The 22737-nt window shown below is 47.8% G+C and overlaps 5 protein-coding genes across 5 annotated transcripts; all 5 read right to left on the bottom strand.

Annotated features, from left to right (window-relative positions):
* Nucleotides 1–96: 96 nt before the first annotated feature.
* LOC117856578 (alpha-glucosidase 2-like) lies at nt 97–8273 on the bottom strand. The gene is made up of 22 exons (XM_072293942.1): nt 7846–8273; nt 7366–7439; nt 6781–7032; nt 6369–6543; nt 6144–6230; nt 5966–6034; nt 5554–5650; nt 5203–5285; nt 4741–4848; nt 4413–4534; nt 4175–4282; nt 4010–4083; nt 3563–3688; nt 2493–2560; nt 2197–2346; nt 2041–2091; nt 1723–1779; nt 1489–1635; nt 1306–1397; nt 872–981; nt 726–789; nt 97–627 (listed from the first exon to the last, which is right to left on the bottom strand). Exons 1-22 carry the CDS (start codon nt 8194–8196, stop codon nt 474–476), a joined length of 2619 nt encoding a protein of 872 aa, XP_072150043.1. The 5' UTR covers nt 8197–8273; the 3' UTR covers nt 97–473.
* Nucleotides 8274–9114: 841 nt separating this feature from the next.
* On the bottom strand, nt 9115–10920 carry LOC117858185 (uncharacterized protein At1g28695). The gene is made up of 3 exons (XM_034741206.2): nt 10568–10920; nt 9964–10326; nt 9115–9883 (listed from the first exon to the last, which is right to left on the bottom strand). Exons 1-3 carry the CDS (start codon nt 10832–10834, stop codon nt 9380–9382), a joined length of 1134 nt encoding a protein of 377 aa, XP_034597097.1. The 5' UTR covers nt 10835–10920; the 3' UTR covers nt 9115–9379.
* A 1976-nt stretch (nt 10921–12896) lies between these two features.
* On the bottom strand, nt 12897–14740 carry LOC117858210 (uncharacterized protein At4g15970). The gene is made up of 3 exons (XM_034741235.2): nt 14365–14740; nt 13897–14280; nt 12897–13731 (listed from the first exon to the last, which is right to left on the bottom strand). Exons 1-3 carry the CDS (start codon nt 14608–14610, stop codon nt 13243–13245), a joined length of 1119 nt encoding a protein of 372 aa, XP_034597126.1. The 5' UTR covers nt 14611–14740; the 3' UTR covers nt 12897–13242.
* A 2371-nt stretch (nt 14741–17111) lies between these two features.
* LOC117858568 (uncharacterized protein At4g15970) lies at nt 17112–19904 on the bottom strand. Its single transcript, XM_034741652.2, has 3 exons — nt 19006–19904; nt 18462–18824; nt 17112–18353 (listed from the first exon to the last, which is right to left on the bottom strand). The coding sequence occupies exons 1-3, from the start codon at nt 19258–19260 to the stop codon at nt 17838–17840; spliced, it is 1134 nt and encodes a 377-aa protein (XP_034597543.1). The 5' UTR covers nt 19261–19904; the 3' UTR covers nt 17112–17837.
* Nucleotides 19905–21356: 1452 nt separating this feature from the next.
* Nucleotides 21357–22712, bottom strand: LOC117856577 (uncharacterized protein At4g15970-like). Its single transcript, XM_072294294.1, has one exon. The coding sequence runs from the start codon at nt 21951–21953 to the stop codon at nt 21426–21428; it is 528 nt and encodes a 175-aa protein (XP_072150395.1). The 5' UTR covers nt 21954–22712; the 3' UTR covers nt 21357–21425.
* Between the last annotated feature and the right edge of the window lie 25 nt (nt 22713–22737).

The following is a 22737-nucleotide window of genomic DNA, read 5'->3' as shown; positions in this document are numbered from 1 at the left end:
TTACACACTCTGGCCATCATGCAGCATGCGAATAGCCAAGCATGGTAAGGGTCTAAGGGCAGTAGCAGGTTACCTTCATCAGAGGCTCGATAGCAATAGCAAGTACAGCTCCACGCAGTTTCAACTTTTTTTTAAAGAAAAGTAATAGTGAACAGACTTCAATTGTTTGCAGTCTCTATAAGCTCATAGTTCCCAGGGTGGTTTCGAAGAAAACTCCCAAAAAAGAGTTTCTCAAGGAACTAAAAATTTACAGCGTCAGAAGAATGGGGTGATCATAATTGCTGTGTATCCGATTCTAAACAGATCGACCAGGGGTAACTGCCAGAAATTTCATGATTAAAGCAGCAATGCTAGTATGCTACGAATCAAGTTTCCCCACTGTTTTCATTGAAATTGAGCTAAATAAAAGGCCAGCTGCCAGCCTCTCCATTCCAACTGCCATGTGTCTTCTGTGGTTGTTAGCGATGTATAGCTCACCTATGCAATGTTGGGTAGGACTCTGCCATGATCAGAACAAGAAGTGAAGTCCATCCAGTAAACGACCGTGCACCCTTTCCCTTTCCTTTGTTGTTCTGGTCATAGTTTTCCCAGAAGAATCCAGTTTCATGGTAATTCTGCACGATGTTCCTGCAAATGTCGAGCCAGAAAGTGGCATCAGCAATACATTACACAAGCTGCAATTCTGCTAATTCACTAGGCTTCAATGGAAGAGAAAATCAACACACCGGATAAGATTTGATCTTAGCTTGTCGTACAATTCTCCTGCCCTTCCCTTGTACGGGCCATCCTCTACAGTAAATCACAATCTTATATCTTAGTGCCAACATAGAGATTTGCAGAGGGGATAAAGCAGCCAATTCAAGAGGCTTACCATTTGCATAGTGATGCAGTGCTGAAAGAATCATGTAGTTCATGTTTATCCAAATGGCACCTCTCCAATATGGGGGATCATGCTCTGTATTACGCTTCATATATATTGAACTGAACCATGTATCAACAGATAATTCAGACCCCAGTAGTTGGATGACCAAATAATGATGTTATAATAACCATCTCGCCAAAAGCTACAATACTAAGGTGTCAGGCACATGCATGTTTGACAATTCCATCAGGCCAGGTTGAAGCCTATGCATTGATAAGGTAGGCAGGCCATAGCAGCCTAACACTCCTAATGTCGAATTGTTTTATCTCGCAAATCTGCTCCGGAGATCCCAAACTTAAATTGTTGGGGGAGAATCATGCAATCTATTCATAGTCATACTTCAAAACTTTACAGAGTAAAAGAACAAAACTTAACAGCCGTACCTTGTTCTAGAAAGTGACCGAAGGCCGTAATCTGTCCACAATATAGAGGTATTAGATATTAGATCGAGCTGCTTGTCAAGAACCCATGATTCCTGAGGAGAGTCAAATGGCGATTATTACTTAGGATGAACATCAGAAAAATCATTGAAGTGACAAACAAACAGACAGAAGTAAAGAGCATACATGTGGAATAGCCCCCATCATGAATGGGAAGAGACTGACATAACCAACATGGGGTACTAATTGCAGCTGAGGGGGTTGTAATGTTTCTCGCAAGAGCTCTCGTCTCATAGTATCCTTATCTTGGACATCATACCATCTCAGTCGGACCTACAAAAATGACCTCCCCTCACAATCAAAGTTGAGAATAATGTGTGGCAAACAAAGTGCCAAAACTAAGAGGAAGCAATGCCTAACCTTTTCAGTATGGTTACCATAGTCGAAATAAGCGCCAATTTTGTCATCCAAGTGCAACTGTAAAAATGCCGGTAATTACAGAACTGAATACACCATTATATAAAACAAAATAAAATCCATGTCTCGGGGCAGAATTTTGATAAATGTAGAATTCTGTAAAAGATCATTTACAGTGATATGGACGAAATTATTGAGAGGTCAACTCCCAGGAGGAGAGAAGTTAGGTTTTATGGAGCTAAGACAGGCCTAAATACTTAAGAGGTCTCCAAAAAACAATTCTAGTATGATACAAAAATTCAAGGAATTGACAGCACATACCTTGTTAAGCGTTCTAAAATCTGAAAGTTGATTTGACATCTTATAGTAATCCTACAAAAATTCAACAAAAAAATTCAGAAAAGAGCCAAAGTCAATGGTTGGAGACAAGTCAACTTGAAATTAGCAATTCATGTTCCTACATCCATACGGAACTACCTTCTCAAGAGCGCTGTCCATTTTAAGAAACTCTGCAATTGAACGAATGCAGTTTGTAGCTAGAAGCATCCAACAACGAAGGTCAACATGGCGTTCTTCATCATTAGGGTGAGATGCACGAGGATAGTCATCCAATCCAGATGTCAACGTCTGTAAAGTACTTGGGAACATCAGGTGAGAACAAAGTGAAGGAACTCTAATCTGGCATGACAAGGGCTCGATGAACAAGTTTTTGACCAATTGATCAGTAGTACAGGAGCAAGCAACAATGAATTATGCAAAAAGAAAAGGAAAACCTTTGGGTTCAACTCCCTTGTTGTCATGTTGTCTCTTCCATGCCAATAGAAGGTGCCTTCGTATTTACCTAACAATTTAGGACAAATAAGCCAAAGGGGGGAAGCACTGACATGACAAGTAGAATCATATATGGACAAGCAATCATATATCCATGGTCCTTTGGCCTTCACAAGGGTATAGCTTTTACTTCAACTTTATAGGACAAACATCTCATATCTTACAGCGTACATGGATTTGTAGAAAGCTCTAGTGCGCAAAGTGAGGCCACGTGACGATTAGACGGTGTTTATTTCTAAGAGGATCATCAAAACACACAAATTGTTCCCCACCAAAGTGCATGTTATTATTCAAAAAAACTAAAGTGCATGCTTCCCATTGTGAACAAGCAGATCAGATCACTTAGTTGGACGAACCAGAAAGTACACAAGTATTTCAAGCTTTAAAGACTAAAATTTCAGTCACATTTCTTTCACATTGGAACAGTGGATTTGTGATGTAACAACTACTTAACTAGTTGAGGACCACACTTGCAAAATATAGTTGAGAACCATTTTTTTTCACCAACTTGAGGTGAAAAACATATGGAGCACCCAGTGATCACTACTGCAAATATGATGTGTATCTCAAGAACAAAAGGAAGTCTAGCTGATCAACCGATATGACTTTGTAAGTTGTGTCGATAGTTTACTTCTGATCAAGCTTAGGTTCAAATTTTACCAGAAAATTATGTTGACTAATAAGTGAACTGAAGCCAACAGTTACTGAATAAAATTCCCCAGTCCAAATATAGCGTAAAAAATTAATAGTACCCGATGAAGGCTTCGAACGCCAAATTCTATCATTTCTGATTTTTTGTATCATACAACCACACCTAGCGCATAATAATAGTCAACTGAGCTAGTGGCTCTCATTAGGCTTTCAAACTATCATGTCCACAAACCATAAAACAGCTAGTAGGTTTGGCACGTTTGTGGATCTAAGAAAATAATCATGGCAATAGCATTAAACTCCAACCCACACACTATTCAGTACAGAGTACAGAAAATGCAAGTGGAACAAGTAAGCTTACCTGATTGTGTACTGTTGAACCACTGGAACCAAGAATTCAGCCGTATATAAGCCCTTTCAAGGAAAGAAGAAATCTTTTCAGCTTCATTGCCTGAAAACTGTTTTGCATGTATTCCACTTGCCAAATCTGTGCCAAGAAAAAGGGCATACAGCAAATTAATCGAATACTTGAATGCTGATTATAGACCTCCATAGGTTTAACAGACCTGTGGTGCTTGTCAGTCAACAAAATTTCTTAGCATTTGATGTTTATAATTTGATAAACATGCACAGAACTGTACAAACTAACATAATTGATTCTATGTGTTATTCTTCACATTTTTCAAATTAATGCATGCTGCATGCAAATTGCAGTAAATATTGAGAAAAACAAAGAAATAGAGATCTCAACACTGATAAAATAAACACATCGTCAATGTGAAGACAAAGAAAGAAAATAATGTCTTACCACGTATCGCGAGAAATAAAGTTGGAGGGTTACCATTGGAAGGGTACTGCAGAACAAACTCCTCAGGAACTTTACTGCATGATTGCAGAACTTGGATGATATAAGACGTCACACTAAATTTATCACTGGTTTTGACCATAGTCCATAGTTCATAGCAGAAAATACCTTAAAGCTTCAGCTCCTAAGATTTGCTCCCTAGGAATCCATCCATCTGAATTAAGCAGATCTAACCAATGTCCAATGATATCCATAGATATATGCACATCCCAACGCCTGTACATCACCAATGAGGACGTGTGTTAGAGCAGAAAGTGGTACTACCAGCACAGACCAACAAACTTGCTGATAATGAACTGGATTGGCACAAACCCTTCACTGAACATTGAAATGATGGAATAATTACCAGATGACTAATTGATGGAAGCCCTCATCCCACAGAAATCCCCTTGGAAAGAATGAGCGGCTGGGAACAGCTGTATATAACGCAGCTGGCCAATATGGAATGTATTTATCCGCATTCTTTTGCTGAGAGAAACACAAGCATTAAGTTCTGGTTGTCTGTGACTTGTAATCAGCTTAGGATTCAGATGCAACATGCTAGTACTATTGACAATATAAAACTAACACATAGCCAATAAGAGAAATGATAGTGCCCTGAGATAGCTATTCCTTAGAAATAGGAAGCATACAAGCAAAATAGAATTGATGTCAGGTGAAGCCCTAAAACTTACTGTAAAACCTTTCGGAAGCGCAATTTTGGACTGCCCATAGAAGTAGCCAACACCACCAAGAAGATTTGACAAGGCAGCTCTACCAACAGATAATTCTTTGGAGTCAATCTGAATCAAGGTAAAAACCACATCAGCATAGGTCCAGCACAAAACTTTAGTCAAGTTTTACCAATTATTTACAGCATTGCTTATCTCACAGAAAAAAACCAATTGACTTTTAAAATGTTTTAGACTGTAAAATGAAGCGCACAGGCACTTATAGTTGAATGACACTATCACACAAACCGATATATAGACAAACAAATACAAGAGTCATCCCTCGGGAAGACATTTGATTAAGAAATTACAAAAATGTGATTTGTAGGAAGTAGTAATATACCATGGGAAGAGAACGACTGCAGATACTGGAAAAACAAAAAAAATGTGGAATGGAAAACAGAATGATCATCCAATCGAGCCCACCTTATTATTTACATTGAATATTTGATCATATCTCTCTTCAAATTCCTTTTGTTTTGATTCAAGACGGGTGCTCAGCATGGGACCTGACATCATCAGGGACTAAGACAATGAATATAATTGTGCTTCCAACATTCTTTGAATTTCAGATTCACTGAAAGCATAGGACGTAGGTAAAACAGATCCGAAGAACTATGCAAGGATGTAGAACAACTGAACACGTCAAGACTCAAGAGCCCAAGTAGATTTGTTTTAAACGTTCAGTGTCGTAGAAAATGCGGATGGTGTCCTTGCACCCCATGACAAACACAAATGAAAGTACCAGTATGCAGTATGAATATGCAGCAGAATCACCTGTTAGCTTGCTAATCCGCTCTTCAATCTTTGGATTCTTTGAGGCAGACCCTGACAAGAATACTATGTCTATTTGAGCAGGAGTCTTTATGGAAACCTGCGAAAATAAAAGTACAAATCATACACTGCTCACAAGAAATGACATAAGGCCTAGATCAATACAAACATGGATCAGAAGTGCAAACAACAATATCTTCCTTGGTGCTAAATCCATACCATTTTTTTGGAGTGAAATTCATCCTACATAATGATACTACATAACAGTGAGCGAGTACATGTTGCGCATCACTTATCCTTTTACAAAAGTTAATAAGAGGATGTTGACAATTCTTTCTATCATAAGACTTCACACATACATGAGCATACATACATTATAATGACGGAACAAATTTCCTTGTCCTCTTATAATTACCTGATAGGTCATTATATTTGATGAATCTTCAGTCATGTCTGGCAAGTTAAGGTTCCCAGTTTGCATTGCCTAGAGAGAAGTCCACATAAGTAGCTACATGGAAAGGTAACTTCATAAAATATTGACTGTGCAGAATTTTTCGCCAAATAATAAGGTAGATGATGAAGAGTTTAAATACATTAGTAGCAACGGCCTGTTGTACTAGGTCACTCAGATTATGCATGCTCATTGATTTGAATCCAGCTCTATGAATCTCCAAATCGTCCTGTGAGAAAACAGAGTTACATATACATCCATATAAAAGTTAGCCAAATGGAGTTGTATCAGCACATCCCAATAGGAGGCAATACTGAAGAGCTAACAAGGACTAACAAGGTCAGAAACTATCAAGACATATGGGTACCTCAGATCTCAAGTACAATTCCCAATCACCAATCTCATCGTGCGACCCAGATGCCAAAAGAACAGGGCCTCTTGATGAAGGTACATGTGAGGCCATAGTGATCGACTTTCCGCTTTCGTCAGCAATGTAGAAAAACAGGTGTGTGGTGCTTCCTTGAGCATCATTTAAACTAGACCTAGATAAAGATTAACAGCATGGAATAAGTTCTTTTGGTTTGATAATTTTCCATGTTTGCGAGTACTAATGACAGGTGATATCCTACTGAACTGGGATCAGGCAACCAATAAACAACCCAGAATCATCCTTCTTCCCATCCTGTGTTTAATATGTTTAGAAATTGAGAAGCTTACATCTTTTCAGTACAAATTGAAATGTTCTTTCTTTTATTTGCAGATAATGAATGTATGCTTACCTCTCACTGTTAGCACCCAATCGAACTGCCCAGTCTCCACCATAACCACTGCCCTCCCCTTTCTCTTTCAGAAAACTAGTAGTCAAGAGTAGGCCATGATCAACTAGCATTTGATGTCCATAATCCCTACCATTGTGAGCTGTCCACCCATATGTGCTCAGCTCATCAGAATCTTGGCAAACATGACGAAGAAAATATTGTCCATTTTTCAAGCCAATCCACATCAATCCAGCAATTAGAGACAGAGGAGTTCTGAAATAGAAGTAATAGTGGCATAAAATTCTCAAAAATGCTTGATTCTACAGAATTTTGATTGCATACAAATGATACTTTCAACTGAAAGAAAATAGCATGACATGCTATTCTAAAAGGCACAGTACTGGAATTACCAATACAATTACTCCACATGAATGCAAATATGGACAAGTAGAAAGGTGGAAACTCCTCAGTTTCGATAATTTTCATGAGAGTAGGAAGATATCATCACAACTAAAGATACGAGAACCATGAACTTTCAAATGTATTCCAGAGTTGTAGACAACATGTTATACAGGACAATAGGGAGGTGTTGCAAAAGTTAAGCACCTTGAACGAATTCCAAGATACACATTTGGTCTGTAAGTACCCCAATACAAGCTTTCCTTGTGATCACCTTGGAACTGCAACCAGTTAAACATGAACCATCAGAAAGCTGACCTGTTTACAACCAAAACTTAATGATACGAAGAAATTAGAGCCTTTCGAATATGCATCATTGAGAACAACTGATAGGCTTGTTGATCATTGGCAATTACTAACACATTTCAAATAACTCCATCATCAATCAAATATAAACAAGTGATGCACAACTACTAGGTCCTGGTAACAATATCACCTATGCTAAATCAGTAATCACCATTATTTAACGGCTGATACATAAAACAACCGACCAATCCAAAATCAACTACAGGTTCCCGTGCCGTGCTTCACTGCTAGCTTAGCCCTTGTGCCATTCCAACCTTCAGGTCCTAGACAGTGCTACAAAATATAAAACAACGTAGCAATTGCCAAACCAATGGTTATCACCTGAGGCAGATCCATCATCCTGGGTGCCGACAGCGGCGTGACGGAACGCATGACCGTTCGCAGCGTGGCCGCGCCCTCCGTTTCCACCTCCTCCCACCACCCGCCAGTATACGTCACGAAGGCGACCGACGCGAGGGCGAAGGAAACAATCCCCAGGAGCGCGAGGGTTCGAGTGCTCACGTACATGAGGCGAAGAGGCCCATGGTCGCCGCGACCACGGCGCCGCGCCGCTGCGGCCGCGGCCGCGGCTCGGCGAGCGTCCGGCTCCGGCTCCGAGGCGTCGGAGGGCCTCCCTCGGCTCCTGGCGGCGGCGGCCGCACGCCGGGTGCTGCTGCTGCCGCCGCCGGTCATCGGGAAACTCTCGCCGGCGATCTCGCGTTTCTGCTGGGGGACCGTGACTCCGTCGAGTCGTCACTTGGGGGAGACTGGAGGGGTTTGATTTGGCAGTTGCTTTATCTTTCCGCCTCGTAAACTGGGATTACGTATATTGTGTTTACGCCTAACCGACATGGTCGCGGACGGCGTAGTCCGTGGTGGAATGTGCTAGTTGGGCCTATGCCTTACCCATCTACAGCCCAAGAAATCAAATACTGTAAGGCCTTTAAGCCCATCGAAAAGGATCTGGATCAGTGTTCAAAGCTGTCTGTATCACCCTCACACACACACAAAAAAAAAAGCTGTCTGTATCACTGTATGGGATTGGGATGAATGGCTCCATCACCGTGCGAAAGATAGGATTCAGATTACAAAGACAGATGATCTTTTAAAAAAAGATTACGAAGGAAAATTACTCCGTACTTTCGAGTTTCGAGCATCCCTAGGTCTGATAGCACATGGCTCCGCGGTCAAGAATAGGAGATCCATTTCTATCGCTGCAGCCGAAACTAAGCATGTGCGGTTAAAACATTCAGACTTGGGAATGCACGGTTGTATTTTATGCTTATTTCTACAATAGCAGTGCGCAGATTGTAGTGTGAGCAGACAGAAGGGACAACACTAATGTTTTTATATTAAGCTTTCTGTTAGAATTTTGACGCCATCTTCCACGTGGCAGACTGGCAGTGTGCTCAGCCCTGTTCACGTTTAATGTTTCAATACTTGTAATAAGCTAGTCACTGAAAGGAAAAAAAACAGAGTAGATCACTAATCATAGATCAACAAGTGTTTATTGATCCAGAAACGAAAGCAACTCAAGAGAAGTGCTTGGCAAGCGCTTCGCGACCCATCCTGTTGCTTTGCAACAGGTCTCTGAAAAGACTACTGTCGCCCTCGCACAATTTTCCGGCATTCATAGAAGAGTAGTAACAAGCTGTCGATAACCTTTTCAGCGACATACCATTATCCGGCATCTTCATAGAGGAGTAACAAGCTGCAATATCCTTTCCAGATTACTACCTGACATGCTCCTGTTTATTCAGAGCTCGAGCTCATATTACAAATGGGCACTCAAAAAACAAAAAGGAGTGGGCACAGCGATCGGTCGAACTGCCAACCTGAAGCTCACACTCTCTGGTGAGTCTCCCTCAGAGCTAGCTTACGTCCATCCCATGGATTTCCGGCAATTGCTCGGGGCCGTCACCTTGATATCCACCTTCTTCCTCTCCTCCGGCGGCAGGCTGGTGTAATTCTTCCAATCCGCGGCGACGTTCTTGAGGTCACTCACCTTGTTCTCCAACCCCATGCAGCAGTTGGCGTGCACGGTGCAGACCTTGTCCAGCCGATCCTGGAAGTCGCAGAAGCCGCTGATGTACTCCGTCTCCAGCGGCTGGATCCTGGCCCCGAGCTCGCTGATGAGCTCGTGCTTGATCGTGTTGAACACCACCTGCTCGATCGGGTCGCCGTCGAACCTCGCCCTCGCCGCCCGCCAGTACTTGATCATCGCGACGCTCCGGTTCGTCGACTTCATGTAGTAGAACCCCACGTTGTTCTCGCAATCCAGGAGAGCAGGCGCCATCTTGGAGTTGTCCAGCGAGCAGCTCATGTCGGCGTAGACGGAGATGTGCTGGAACGGATTTCGAAGCCATAGGATGTCGGCGTCCTGCAGGAGACCAACGTGTTCAGAGTCCAGCTGCTAATCAATGTTCAGACTACAGATCGTTCCCATATCATCGTTCCTACCGTGAAGAGGAAGTTGTAGCCGAGCTCCAGGACGCGCTGCTGGATGGAGAGCTTGAGCCAGATCATCTCGACGTATTCTCTGGTCCCGAACGTCCTGGCCCTGTTCATGTCCATGGACTTCACCTCCAGCAGGTAGCAGTGAGGGTGCACGGCCTTGCAGCCGCGGTACGAGCTGGCGTCGACGGTGACGATGAGGACGTGGTCGACGAGGTGCGCCGTGTCCTCGCCGTTCCTGAAGCCGCCGAGGAAGATGTCGAGCAGGGAGTTGGGCCGCGTCCAAACTTCGTTCACCGACGTCATTATCACTGTCCTGTCCTCCATGGCCACTTTCCGGAGCAGCTCAGCGAGGCCCGCGAATTCCACCTGCGTGTAGAACTCATGAGTTCATATATTCTTCCTTTATTTTTAATTTAGAGCGGAGACAAAGGTAAGTCGAAAGTCGAATTCATGAGTTATACGAAGATAATACGCGGAGCCCAAGAACACATCGCTGTTCATGTTGACTAGTGTAATGCGCGGCCATAGAGACGGAACGGCCCAACTGCCCAAGAGCATCGGGTGCAGCGCGCACGAGAGCGGTGGGGCTTAATCTACGGGTACGCACCTCGTGATCTTGCGTAGGGGCTGCACGGTCGTCGGCGGCGGCGAGAGTGCCGGCCGCCGGCGGCTTATTATTAGCCGGGGCAATCTGGGGCAGCACGGTCGTCGTCGTCCCGTTCCCCCGCCAGCTCGCCGAGATGGTGGACAGCCCCTCGCCGAGGCGGTCGGACGCGAGGAGGAAGAGGAGGGCGGTGGGCAGCGCCGCGCCGAGGAGGAAGCTCACCGCGTGGCTGCCGCTCTGCGGCAGCTTGCCGCCGGACCCCGGGCCCATGTCTCGTCTCCGGGCAGCCGGACTGAAACTGCCTGCTGCGACGACGGTCCCGGCAGTGCAAGCGTGCAGTGGTAGCTGCTGACAATTGGCATGCTATATGTAAGCTTGAGGTTGCGACGGTCTGCCCGGATCGGAACGCAGGCAGGCAGCGCGCGCACGTGTTGTGATCCGATGGACATGGTAGCTCGCGCTCCCTACTCGTCGCCGTCCGATACTTAAACACACTAGCTTGATCTCGATCCGGCCACGGCGTGGACTTTCAGCGGGACAATTAATGCGCAATTAAGTACAGGGATAAACTTCGGTGGACAACTTTCGTCGTCACGTTACGCCCGCCGCCGACGCTGCTGCCGCGGCCACGATGCGCTACCACGCCGCCGCTCACCCTCCGCCGCCGGTGATCAACACAGTCGCACAGAGGCCTCGTTGGAATGTTAGATTGGACCTTGGGCCTCTTGTTCATCATTATCTGGGGGCTGAATACTACTCTGGGGGCCCAGAAGCGTACAGAATCAGAATGGTACTGCCGGCCCAGATGATTTCGTCATTCTGGGGCCCATACGCCCATAGTTGCCTATCTAAGCTTTTTTTTAGTTGCCTAAGGGCCTGTTTAGGGGGGTGTTTGTGTCGCATCGAATATTTAGATACTAATTAGGAGTATTAAATACAGACTAATTACAAAACCAATTGTACAGACGGAGACTAATTTGTGAGATGAATCTATTAAGTCTAATTAGTCCATAATTTGACAATGTGATGCTACAGTAAACATGTGCTAATGAAGGATTAGTTAGGCTTAATAGATTCGTCTCGTGAATTAGCTTCCATCCATGTAATTAGTTTTATAATTAGCTCATGTTTAGTCCTCCTAATTAGCCTCCGAATATTCAATGTGACATGAATTTTAGTCCGGACTAAAGATCCAAACACCCCTTAGTCTACTCATTTTTGACACTTTTAGTCCCTAAAGTGGCAAACAGGTGAACTAAAATACGGACTAGAGTGTTTAGTCCTCTAGTCCATAGTCTATATGGGTGGACTAAAGTGGACTAAAGGGTCTTGGGGACACCCCCGCCCCTCATTTATTGCCCTTCCTCCCACCCGGCTCCCTCCAGCAGCCTCCCTCCCGCCCGCCGCCGTCGTCGCCAGCCATCCCTCCCGCCTAGCCCCCGCCGCCGGCCTCCCTCCCGCCGCGCGGTCACCGCTCCACGAGTACCACCCCGCGGGCACGGGCGGGGTCCGAGTCGGCGGTGCAGGACACGGCGTGCAGCGGCAGGTACTTGGCGGCTGAGGCGTGGTGCCACGACGCGACGACGACGGCTATGGAGGGGTCCGCATGAGGGGAGCCTGACGGGGTGGTGGCGGCACCGGTGGGGGATCCCCCGGGTCTAGCCACTCGTCCCTCGCCGCCACCTTGCACGCCGGAGGATCCGCCGCCGCATCCAGGGAGCGGCGCAACGACAGGAGGCCTGTACCTCGAGCGCCATGTGGGCGGAGGAATGGTGGGGAAGGGAGGGGTTTCTTTCTCCAGGGAAGGCGCCCCCTTCGCTTTGCTTTGCTTTGCTTCAGTACATCAATGCTATTGCTGGGGAAGCTTTTGATTTTGATGGCGGCTTGGATTGGAAGACGATGGTTGTGTATGTGACTATGTGTGTAGCAGGCGCCCAAAACCAGAAGTTGGCGCTAGAACAAGGGTACCAGGCGGTGGGTAGCAAGGGTAAAAGGTCTTTATTCAACTGTATTAATAGATTTTAGTCCATGGAACCAAAATAGGGTAGGGATAGGGAAGGAACCAAACACCCACTAACCTAATACAGTGATCGCTCGCGTATGAGACAGTTTAGCTTACCTAGTCAATAGTGTTACGGACCTATTTAGTACTGGATACGTCATTAGCCCTCATTTCATTCTGTTGGATTAACAATGAATCCAATTAGTCGCCTTCACGCACGCTAGTCATTCAGAAGCAACAAGAGCACCTCTATCATATCGTATATAGTATAACCAGACGAACAAAAATAGTTCGGTGGGAAGAGAAACGGACGGCGCGCATGATGCATGATTGAGTTGAGACACGAAGATGATTATTTGCTCAGGAATTCTGATGAAAAAGTCCGGCACCTGTCGAAACCGGGTTGGCTGAAAGCCTGAAACCGGAGACGGCTAAACCAGATTCTGATTACTATTTGTTTCAACACCCCGGCAGACTTGAATCCAAACCAACTGGAGTTCTGAAGTTTGAGCAAGTCCTGCAGATTTGAATCCAAGCCAATCCAGGCACGTACGGAACTACCAGTACATTGTAGTATATGAATCCAAATTCACAAATGTCTTCCATAAACTCAAATACATACATGAACTAACGTATAGTGTATACCATTTCGTAAATTGTAGTATCGTCAGTCTCGTCAGTGTATGCAGCGTCCTCCCTCGAACGTCCACCCGATCTTCCCCGTCCGCCGCTCCCACAGCGGGTGCGCCATGTAGCGCTTCCAGTCGGCGATCACCCTCTTGAGGTCGAACAGCTTGTTCTCCAGCCCGATGCAGCAGGTCATGTGCACGGTGGCGACCCGGTTCAGGTCCCGCCCGAGCTGGCAGAACCCGCTCACGTCGGCGGCGTCGATGAACCGGATCCGCACGCCGAGCTTCCCCGCGAGCTCGCGCTTGATCTCGTTGAACACGAACTGGTCGTGGTTCTCCGGGAACCGCCGCCGCGCCGCGTGCCAGTAGGCCATGGCGCGGGCGTTCCGGGGCGTCGCCTTGAAGTAGATGAAGCCCGTGTTGGGGAAGTTGCCCAGGTCGTCCGGGTTGCCGAAGTAGAAGTCGCTCGACGTCGTGATGTCCGCCGCCATCGTGATGTGCACCAGCGGGTTCCGGAACCACGCCACGTCAACGTCCTGCACGACGGATGTACAGTACAAACCGCATCATATCAGTCAACGCCGAGTACTAGGGAGTCGTGCGAGCACGAAAGGAAGAACGAGTTACGAAAAGGATGGCATAGAGATTGATGCATTCATCATCGATCGACGATGGAAATGGTTAGTGTGGTGTGTACGTGCCGTGAAGAGGAGGTTGTAGCCGAGCTCGAGGATGCGCTGCTGGAGCTTGAGCTTGCTCCAGACGAGGTCGAGGTAGTCCTTGGTCATGTAGCTCTTGGCGCCGGAGAGGTCGAGGCCCTCCTTCTCCGGCCGGAGGAGGTGGCAGTGCGGGTGCACGGCCTGGCACCGCCGGAACGCGCCGTCGTCCATGGCCACCACCACGACGTGCTTCACGAAGTGCGACACGTTCTCGCCCACGCGGAAGCTCTCCAGGAACGAGTCCAGCAGCGACCCGGGCGCCGCCCACGCCTCGTTCACCGACGTCATGATCACCGTCCGGTCCTCCATCGCCGCCCGCCGCAGCATCCGCGCGAACTCCGCCTCGCCGTCGCCGCCCGCGCCCGTCTGCAAGCGAAATCACAACACCGATCAATAACGTCAGAGCATGTATATGCTCTGCTCGTTCGCCGGAGGAGTGTGCATTATTACCTCATTAGCCGGAGAAGCTGTTGCTCCGGCGTGTTGCTCAGCTCCGACCGTGGCGTTGGCTCGTGGAGTGCTGCAACGCACGCTAGCCGATCCAGCTGGCACCTCCCCTCTTCTCTGAACGCCGTTCACCAGCTCGGGCCTCGCCGACGACGTGAGGAAGAAGAGGAGCAGCGCGGTGGCTGAGGCCGCCCCGAGGAGGAAGATGACCACCGGAGACAGAGAGGTGCCGGCCTTGGAGGTCGCCATTCCTGCTGCGAGCCAATAATGCTACTACTCGTATATACTCGATTTAACATGTGATGTGCTGGTGTGCGTCGTGCATCAGTTCTGTTGCGAGCTTGACTTTTCGTGGAGATTGGTAGAGCCATGACAGATGTGCCAGTTCGTGCCGCCCAACCCTCGCGTTTCATCATGTAAAATTTTTCTGGAATTATTCGACCTGTCTGGTATCACTTGTGCCAAACGCAGATTTTTTTTTTACGGGAAAAGGCGCAGATATATTCTGGGGCCTTCCTTTGTACGGAGTACTTGTTTGCATTGAAAAAAAAAACGTGATGCCATGGCCGTTCATCAACGGATGAATGGCTTAGGCACGTGAGGATTCATCAATCATCGGATCCTAGGCCCAGTTTATTTTATTACATGTATATTTTTCGAAGCAAACAATTTGATATAGTACATGGTTCCATCATTGGGGATGTAGGATCAACTTCTAGGTTCTAGCTGCTGAAGCTTCTGCAACCGATCGAGACTATGATACGCGTCTCAAATATTCAGACTGCAAATTGCATGGTTGTTGGAGATTTATCTATGCTACTAAGAATTCATACAGAACAAAAGATCAGACAACTATTAGCATCATAAAATTATTTCAATTCAAACAGAAGGTGTGAGGCTGCTGTGTGCACGCATGACGCGAGTCGCTACGAGGGAAGCCCTGTCCCTATCATTTACCTGTAAGAGCTTCGATCGATGCCATTTTCCATTATGCAGTAGGCGACTCCCGCCCAAGTCTGTTCGCCTACATGCTTAATGATTTAACGTGCAACAGCTCGAATTGAAGCGCAGTGCATGTGCTATGATGATCAGGCAATATGGCCACTGCGACAAAGAGATCAGCAACGACGGAACAAGCCAATCGTTGATCTGGAGACGAAGGGTTGTTTGGTTTTTTAAGCTCCTAAAATTCTTATCACATCGAAATGTTTAGATACTAATTAGTAGTATTAAACATAGACTAATTACAAAATCAATTGTACACGTGGAGGCTGATTTGCGAGACGAATCTATTAAGCCTAATTAGTCCATGATTGTGATGCTACAGTAAATATGTGTCAATGATGGATTAATTAGGCTTAATAGATTCATCTTGCGAATTAGCCTCCATCTGTGTAATTATTTTATAATTAGCTCATATTTAATCTTCTTAATTAGTCTTCGAATATTCGATGTGACATAAATTTTGATACAAACGGGGACCCGAAAGCAACAACTCGCGACCCATTCTTCGTTTCCACCGAGACAGGTTTCTGAAAGAACGTGCCGGCCTTTCTCTGAAACTGTAATGTTTTTGTCCACAACGAAGTAGTAGTACTCAAGGAGCACTGCAAGGGAAGGCGATACACATGGTCGTCTCTTTCTCTGACCTCTGCATAAATTGCAATCTACCTTTCTTGTTCAGAAAACTAGCAGTAGCAACTAGCAACCATGTTTTGAATGCAGGAACAGTGCATGAGTTCAGCCAAAATTTGGCAGGAAAACTGCCCAATTCTTCCAGGAACAGGGAATTTTCCCCTCTATTCCGAATAGCTCCTCTGCAAGTGTTTGTACTGAAAGTGAATTTTCGCTGTCCCATGGATCTCCCTCAGCTGTGCGCACCTTGAAATATATTCCTACTCTCTGTTGAGTCTCGCTCCGAGTTACGCCCATCCAATCGACGATGAGTATCAATGTACAATCACTAGTAATGGATGGTAATTCGAAGCTGATCAGTCGCTAGAATCAATGGTTGGTCAAATTGACGATGAGTTTCATCTTCCAGTTCCAGATAATCTTAATTACCGTGTAGAGGAATTTGTAGCCGAGCTCGAGGATACGCTGCTGGAAAGAGAGCTTGAGCCAGACCAGCTCCATGTATTCCTTGGACTGAAAATGTCAAATTTCAAGTGCATGCGCACTAGGAGACCATTTCTTAGAAACTTTGTCTTCTAGTGCACATGCACATGGAATTTGCCATTCTCGTTTGAATTTTCTAGTTTCAGTTTGTATCGCAACTTTTACCACAAAGTACATTGTCGGTCTCAAAAAAATTTGATACAAGACAGATTTGTGGATAAAAGGAGATAACACTTGAAGAAATGGAAAAATAATAGGTCCCTCTTACAACGGGTAGGGCTCCTTTACATTTCAAAAATATCCTTCCTCAACCACTACATTCCTAGGATATGCTGTACACAAAGATTATTGGGGGTAACGTATACAAATTGAATTCTTCCACGTAGTCATATTTTTCACGCCTCCGTCCTTCCAACCTCGGGACTTCACCTTCACGCCAGATCAATCCTCCAGCCTCGTGCTTTCACCCTCGCTCCGAGATAGATGTCCAACCTCATGGCGCCTGGTTTGTTATGTTGCTCCAAGAGACTTTGCGACATCTTCCTTCAACTCCCGCTCCTGAGTAAATAGTAAAAAGTTGAAAACTCGGTGTTCGAGACTGACCCCGAACACTCGAGAGTTAGTTCAGTTGGAGTTTGGTCATCAGTTATCAGTTGCTAGCTTCGGGTCCCTCCAATAACAAAGAAGATGCGAGATTACTAGTCTTACTGACAGAATGGTTTTCATAAGAAGCTGCGATGTTAACTAAGTTTTATTCCTTGGTTAATAAGTTGCAAGGTTAGAGAGTTTTTACCCGCAAACGGCGCTCAAGAGTGTCTAGTTTTTTATCGATCCCCAACATACATCTATACTGTGGATGCACATCGTTCCAAAATTTGTAATACTCCACCCAGAAGGTGTTTTCATGCTCCACCCAGAAGTTTGAGTATAGCTTTTTGAGGGGTTTTCTTGCTCCGCCCAGAAGGTGGTTTGCACTGATAGGATATACAAACATGTCTTGTTGGGCTTTGGTGCATCGAAAAAGAAAAAAGTACATATCTTCCGATGTTCAAAAAATTGAAAAAATGGTAAATACTGCTGTTCATCAATTAAATTGACTCTATCGTGTAATGGAACTGACTCCGTCATCTTGTAGGAGCTGACTCCTGCAGTGTTCTTGCCTTTCCTGGCGGAGCTTGACCAGGGCTCAGTTCTACAAATCGATTTGGACATACCATCTATATGGTCAACATTGCCTTTGAGATTGTCAACGGAGCTCACTCGAGATTGTGCGGCAAAGCTCTAGCACGAACTCAGAGCCATTTCTAAGGCAACTGTATAAGTGTAGTGCAACAAAGCGATCACTTGTACAGGCGCTCTCACGGATTTATCGACCAGTTCTTTTTATCCGGCGAACCGCACTTGGTGGGATCCTTCCATAAGAACTTCCGGCTCTTCTCCTCCGGCGTCAAGCCGGTGAAGTTCCTCCACTGCCCCAGCACTTCCCTCAGGTCGTAGAGCTTGTTACTGAGCCCGAAGCAGCAGTTGGCGTGCATGGTGCACGCGGCGCCAATGTCGCTGTGGTAGATCTGGCAGAAGCCGGCGAAGCGCGCCGTGTCGAGGAACCGGATACGCACCCCGAGGTCGCCGGCGAGCTCGTGCTTGATCTCGTTGAAGACGGCCTGCTCGTGGTTCGGCGGGAACCTCGCCCGCGCCGCCCGCCACCGCCGCAGCATCTCGACGCTCCGGTTCGTCGCCTTGACGTAGTAGAACCCTGTGTTGGGCCAGTTGTCGAGGCTGCTGGCGTCGCCGTGGAATATGTCGCTCGACGTCGTCATGTCCGCGAACATGCTCATGTGCCAGAACGGGTTGCGGAACCACACGATGTCCACGTCCTGCATGCAGAGATCGAGCTTATCAGTTTCGACATCAGACATGCATCGTCAGATCAGATGCTAACTGAATACGAGTCCGTTTCAGATCCGATCGTTTGTTATGCGTACCGTGAAGAGGAAGTTGTAGCCGAGCTCGAGGACGCGCTGCTGCAGCGAGAGCTTGGTCCAGACCAGCTCGACGTAGGCCTCGCTCATGAACTTGTTGGCGGAGCTCAGGTTCATGGACTTGACCTCGAGGAGGTAGCAGTGGGGGTGCACGGCCTTGCAGTGCGCGAACGCCGCGTCGTCGACGGCGACGACGAGGACGTGGTTGAGGAGGTGCTCGATCCCCTCGCCGGCACGGAAGCTCTCGCGGAAGACGTCGAGCAGCGAGCCGGGCCGCGCGAACGCCTCGTTCACCGACGTGATGATCACCGTCCTGTCGTCGGTGGTGACCTTGGGCAGCAGCTCGGCCAAATCTGCAAATTCGGACTGAGGGTGCAGCTGCATCAGTCACACCATTTCTCTCATACACCTAGAACAAAAGAAAGGGATCGAAGCACTTTGCTGCTAATAACAATGCTTTCCGGAAATTTTGAAGTAATGGTTGAAAGTTCTAGTAATGGATTGACATCATTGATCTTACTAATAAAATCGCTGGGTCTGGTCGTACCTGCTGAGCGTGGGTAGCAGTTGGAGCAGCGCCGCCGGCTGAGAGAGTAGTGTTGCCCCCCTGAGCCGGCGGGCCGCCTACAGCCGAGGCCGGGAGCTGGGTCGGAGTTGGCCCCCAGCTACTGGAGATGGTGGACAAGCCCTCTCCGAGGCGGTCGGACGCGAGGAGGACGAGGAGGGCAGTGGGCAGCGCCGCGCCGACGAGGAAGAACACCACGTGCTGGCAGGCCTCCTTGCCTCCGAGCCCCAGACCCATGCCGTTTTGGTAGCCGTAAGCCCGTAAGCCCACGTACGAAATGGAAGCTGGCAAGTAACCCCTGCTTGGCTTGTTCCGGCCGACCGGCGGTCGAGGTCTCCAGGGCCGGAGGAGGACTGAAGGAGAAGCTACACTGACTCTGCTCCTATATCGTCGTCGTTTCCGTGACTCCGCACTAGGCCTGCTGACGGGGCGGGTGGAAACGGGGATTCGGGGCAGGGTCTGAGATGGGGTTTACTGGGATGGGTATGAATGGGTTGTAGTTGCTTACGGGGCGGGGTAGGGCGGGTTTACTGCAAGGTGAGTTGGACGTGTGTTGTTTTAGTTTCGTTCCGAGGAAAGCTGCATCTCTTTGCTCGCATAGCAAAACGGCCTGCCATCGCCGGTGGCCCCAACCACAACCGCTGCCGTCGAACCTAGCCACTACCGTTGCCACCTCTCCCGCAAAAAAAGTCATGCGCATCCTTAGCTGCCCTCCACCATCTCCTTCTCCGCATCATCCTGTTCCCCTTCTCCTCATCCCCCTTTCCCTTCTTGCTAGAGATTGACTTGGCTATCAACTGCTCCAGCGCCGGCATCGAGTCCTATAACGGTGGCCTCGCTAGTCTGCGGGAGAAGGTTCTTGATCTGTGCGGCTCGCCAAGGAGGTCCAGATTGGCGGTAGCCCGTGAGCAACTCCGTTCTTGCCTGGTCCATCGATGAGTGTTCCTAATACACAGGGATTCTTTAATTTAGATTTGCTTCCAGCAAGTGTTTGTTTTGGAGTCAGGACAATTGGACAAATCTACAGCTAAATTTCTAATTAATCCGAGTCTGGAAGTAATTCGTTTCTTATCAAATTTCGCAAGTACCCCTATCCTATAATGTGTTGAAGAGCAGAAGTCCTCATCCTCCGTAGACTGAGAAGCACCATGAGTGCTCTAGTTGCATGATCATCAGTATTAGACTGTTAGCAGGTCCACTTCTGCCGTTGACTGTGCAGCTATATTTCTCCGATTCTTTCAGTCAAGCTGGCAAGTATGGCATGCCACACTTGTTTTTACACACAATGGAATGCAAATTGGAACATCCTTGGGTTGAGCAAGTATGGCAAGTCAGGCAAGTGAGCGGCGCTCAGTTGAGATGCACAACTTGAACGCATCTCTGGGTTTAACCCACTCATGCGTGCTTTGATTACACCCACGCTTAAACGGAGTGGTGGGTTAATTATTGAGATTTTGGGGTGGGGTGAATTCCATAAATTTCGGGGTGGGGTGGACAAGGGGCGGGTAACAGCCCCATTAGCAGGCCTAACTCCGCGCTCGCAAGCAATTGACTAGTGCGTGCGCAGTTAATGAAGGAGCACACGGTGGCGAGTACGATACGCTACTCTGAGCAAAGCACGAGGTTTGCCCGCATGTGCATCTGATTTGATGCACCGACGACACGACGTGCGACGCCAGCTCAGGTAATTAATACCAGCTCAGGAAGCCGTTGGTCCTCGAGTCAACCTTGATTCGGCCGGCCGGCCAGGGACATGTGGCCGGCTGCCGTTCCCTGTCAATGATCGACGTGTTGAGCGGATTTCAAGACTTCATTTGGATCCGTTGTTTTCAAACACCAAGGGCTTTTTTTTTCTTCCGAGAGAGATCAGGGCATTTCACATAGTATGTGTGAGGGAGGCCGGGAACTACCAGGATTAAGCCTGTATGTGCCCCCTCAACTAACAATTAGCCCAACAGCCCACCAACGAATCCAGGTTCCGCAGTTCGCCAGTTCCGCTGCACCGCGTGCAGAGAGAGTCTGTCTGTCGCCGCGCTGCCCGGCGTCTCTGCCTCCGCACCGCACCTGAACTAGTCAAGTGATCAGTGGTGCACAACGCATAATAACCAATCAGACAATTAATCCCGGGTAGGATAAATTAGTAGAGGCGGTCGGTAGCATCACATAGCATCTAGGCTAGGGTGGGCTTCATGCCTTGCATGCCCATCCTAATGTCGAAATCCTAGCTCCCTCCTGCATATGGAGTATTGTACAGGCTCGTGCGGCACCCATTTGAAATTCGCAAAATTTTGAAAAACAACATTGATTTGTTCGCAGTGTTCAGAAATCAACATTTGGAACATGTGTATTCACAGAACAGCTCAGCTAGTTGTGCTAATCTAATGAGACTCGTCGACGACAATTTACACTCTCCTACCGATTGTCTTCCAGCACCTAGCCGGGGGCGTCCACTTGTTGAAACCCCCTGCTTTCTTCCTCTCCCCCGGCGCCAGGGCCGTGTAATTCCTCAAATCCGCGACTTTATCCTTGAGGTCGAGCACCTTGTTTGCCAGCCCGATGCAACAGTTGGCGTCCATGGTGCAGACCCTGTTCAGGTCGTCGTGGAACTCGCAGAACCCGCTGAAGTAGGCCGTCTCGAGCCCCTCGATCCTGCCCTGGAGCTTGCTGACGAGCTCGTGCTTGATCTTGTTGAACACATCCTGCTCGTTGCCGTCGGGAAACCTCGCCCACGGCGCCCGCCAATACCTGATCATCTCGATGCTCCGGTTCGTCGACTTCATGTAGTAGAGCCCGGTGTTGAGCTCGTTGTTCAGGGGATCAAATGTATCCCTGAAGTAGTCGGTGGACAAGCTCATGTCGGCGTACACGGAGAAGTGCCGGAACGGATTGCGAAACCATATGATATCGGCGTCCTGCAAGCGATGCATCATGACAAATGATCAGGTCAAAAGTTGATCGAGCTACTAGATGCTAATATTGTACGGAGTACGTGGTAGGCCAAATTAAACGATTCATCATGAGTTTTAATTGGGAAATCATCGATCTTGCCGTGAAGAGCAAGTTGTAGCCGAGCTCTAGGATGCGCTGCTGGAAAGAGAGCTTGAGCCACACCAGCTCCACGAACTCCTTGGTCATAAACTTGCTGGCCGAGCTCAGGTTGGTCGACTTCACCACCTCCAGGTGCTAGCAGTGAGGGTGCACGGCCTTGCACCGGTCGAACCCGCCGGCATCGACGGCGATGACGAGGACGTGGTTGAGGAAGCGCTCCGTGTCCTCGCCGTTCCTGAAGCTCTCGCGGTAGATGTCGAACAATGAACCGGGCTGCGTCCATGCCTCGTTCGCCCGCGTGAGGATCACCGTCCTGTCCTCCATGGCCACTCTCGGGAGCAGCTCAGCTAGGCCCGCGAACCCGACGACCTGCGACATATGAACACAGCTTGTAAAGATGCAATTGATGATGGCAAGCCATATCAGACATGGAGTTGAATCTACGCTGGATTAATTACCTCTTGATCACGAGCCTCCTGAGCCAGTGGGCCATCAGCTGGCTGCCGGGTTCCACTGCTCGTCCTCCAGCTCAGGGAGATGCTGGACAAGCCCTGGCCGAGGCGGTCGGACGCCAGGAAGAAGAGGAACGCTGTGGGCAGAGCCGCGCCGAGGAGGAAGGACGCCAGGTGGTAAAGTTGCCGAGTGCCACAGGCACTCGGCGAAGAC

Source organism: Setaria viridis, chromosome 5, assembly GCF_005286985.2.
Source record: "Setaria viridis chromosome 5, Setaria_viridis_v4.0, whole genome shotgun sequence".
NCBI classification, from domain to species: Eukaryota; Viridiplantae; Streptophyta; class Magnoliopsida; order Poales; family Poaceae; genus Setaria; species Setaria viridis.
Note: the sequence above shows the minus strand (reverse complement) of the source record. Positions and strands in the feature narration are given on the sequence as shown.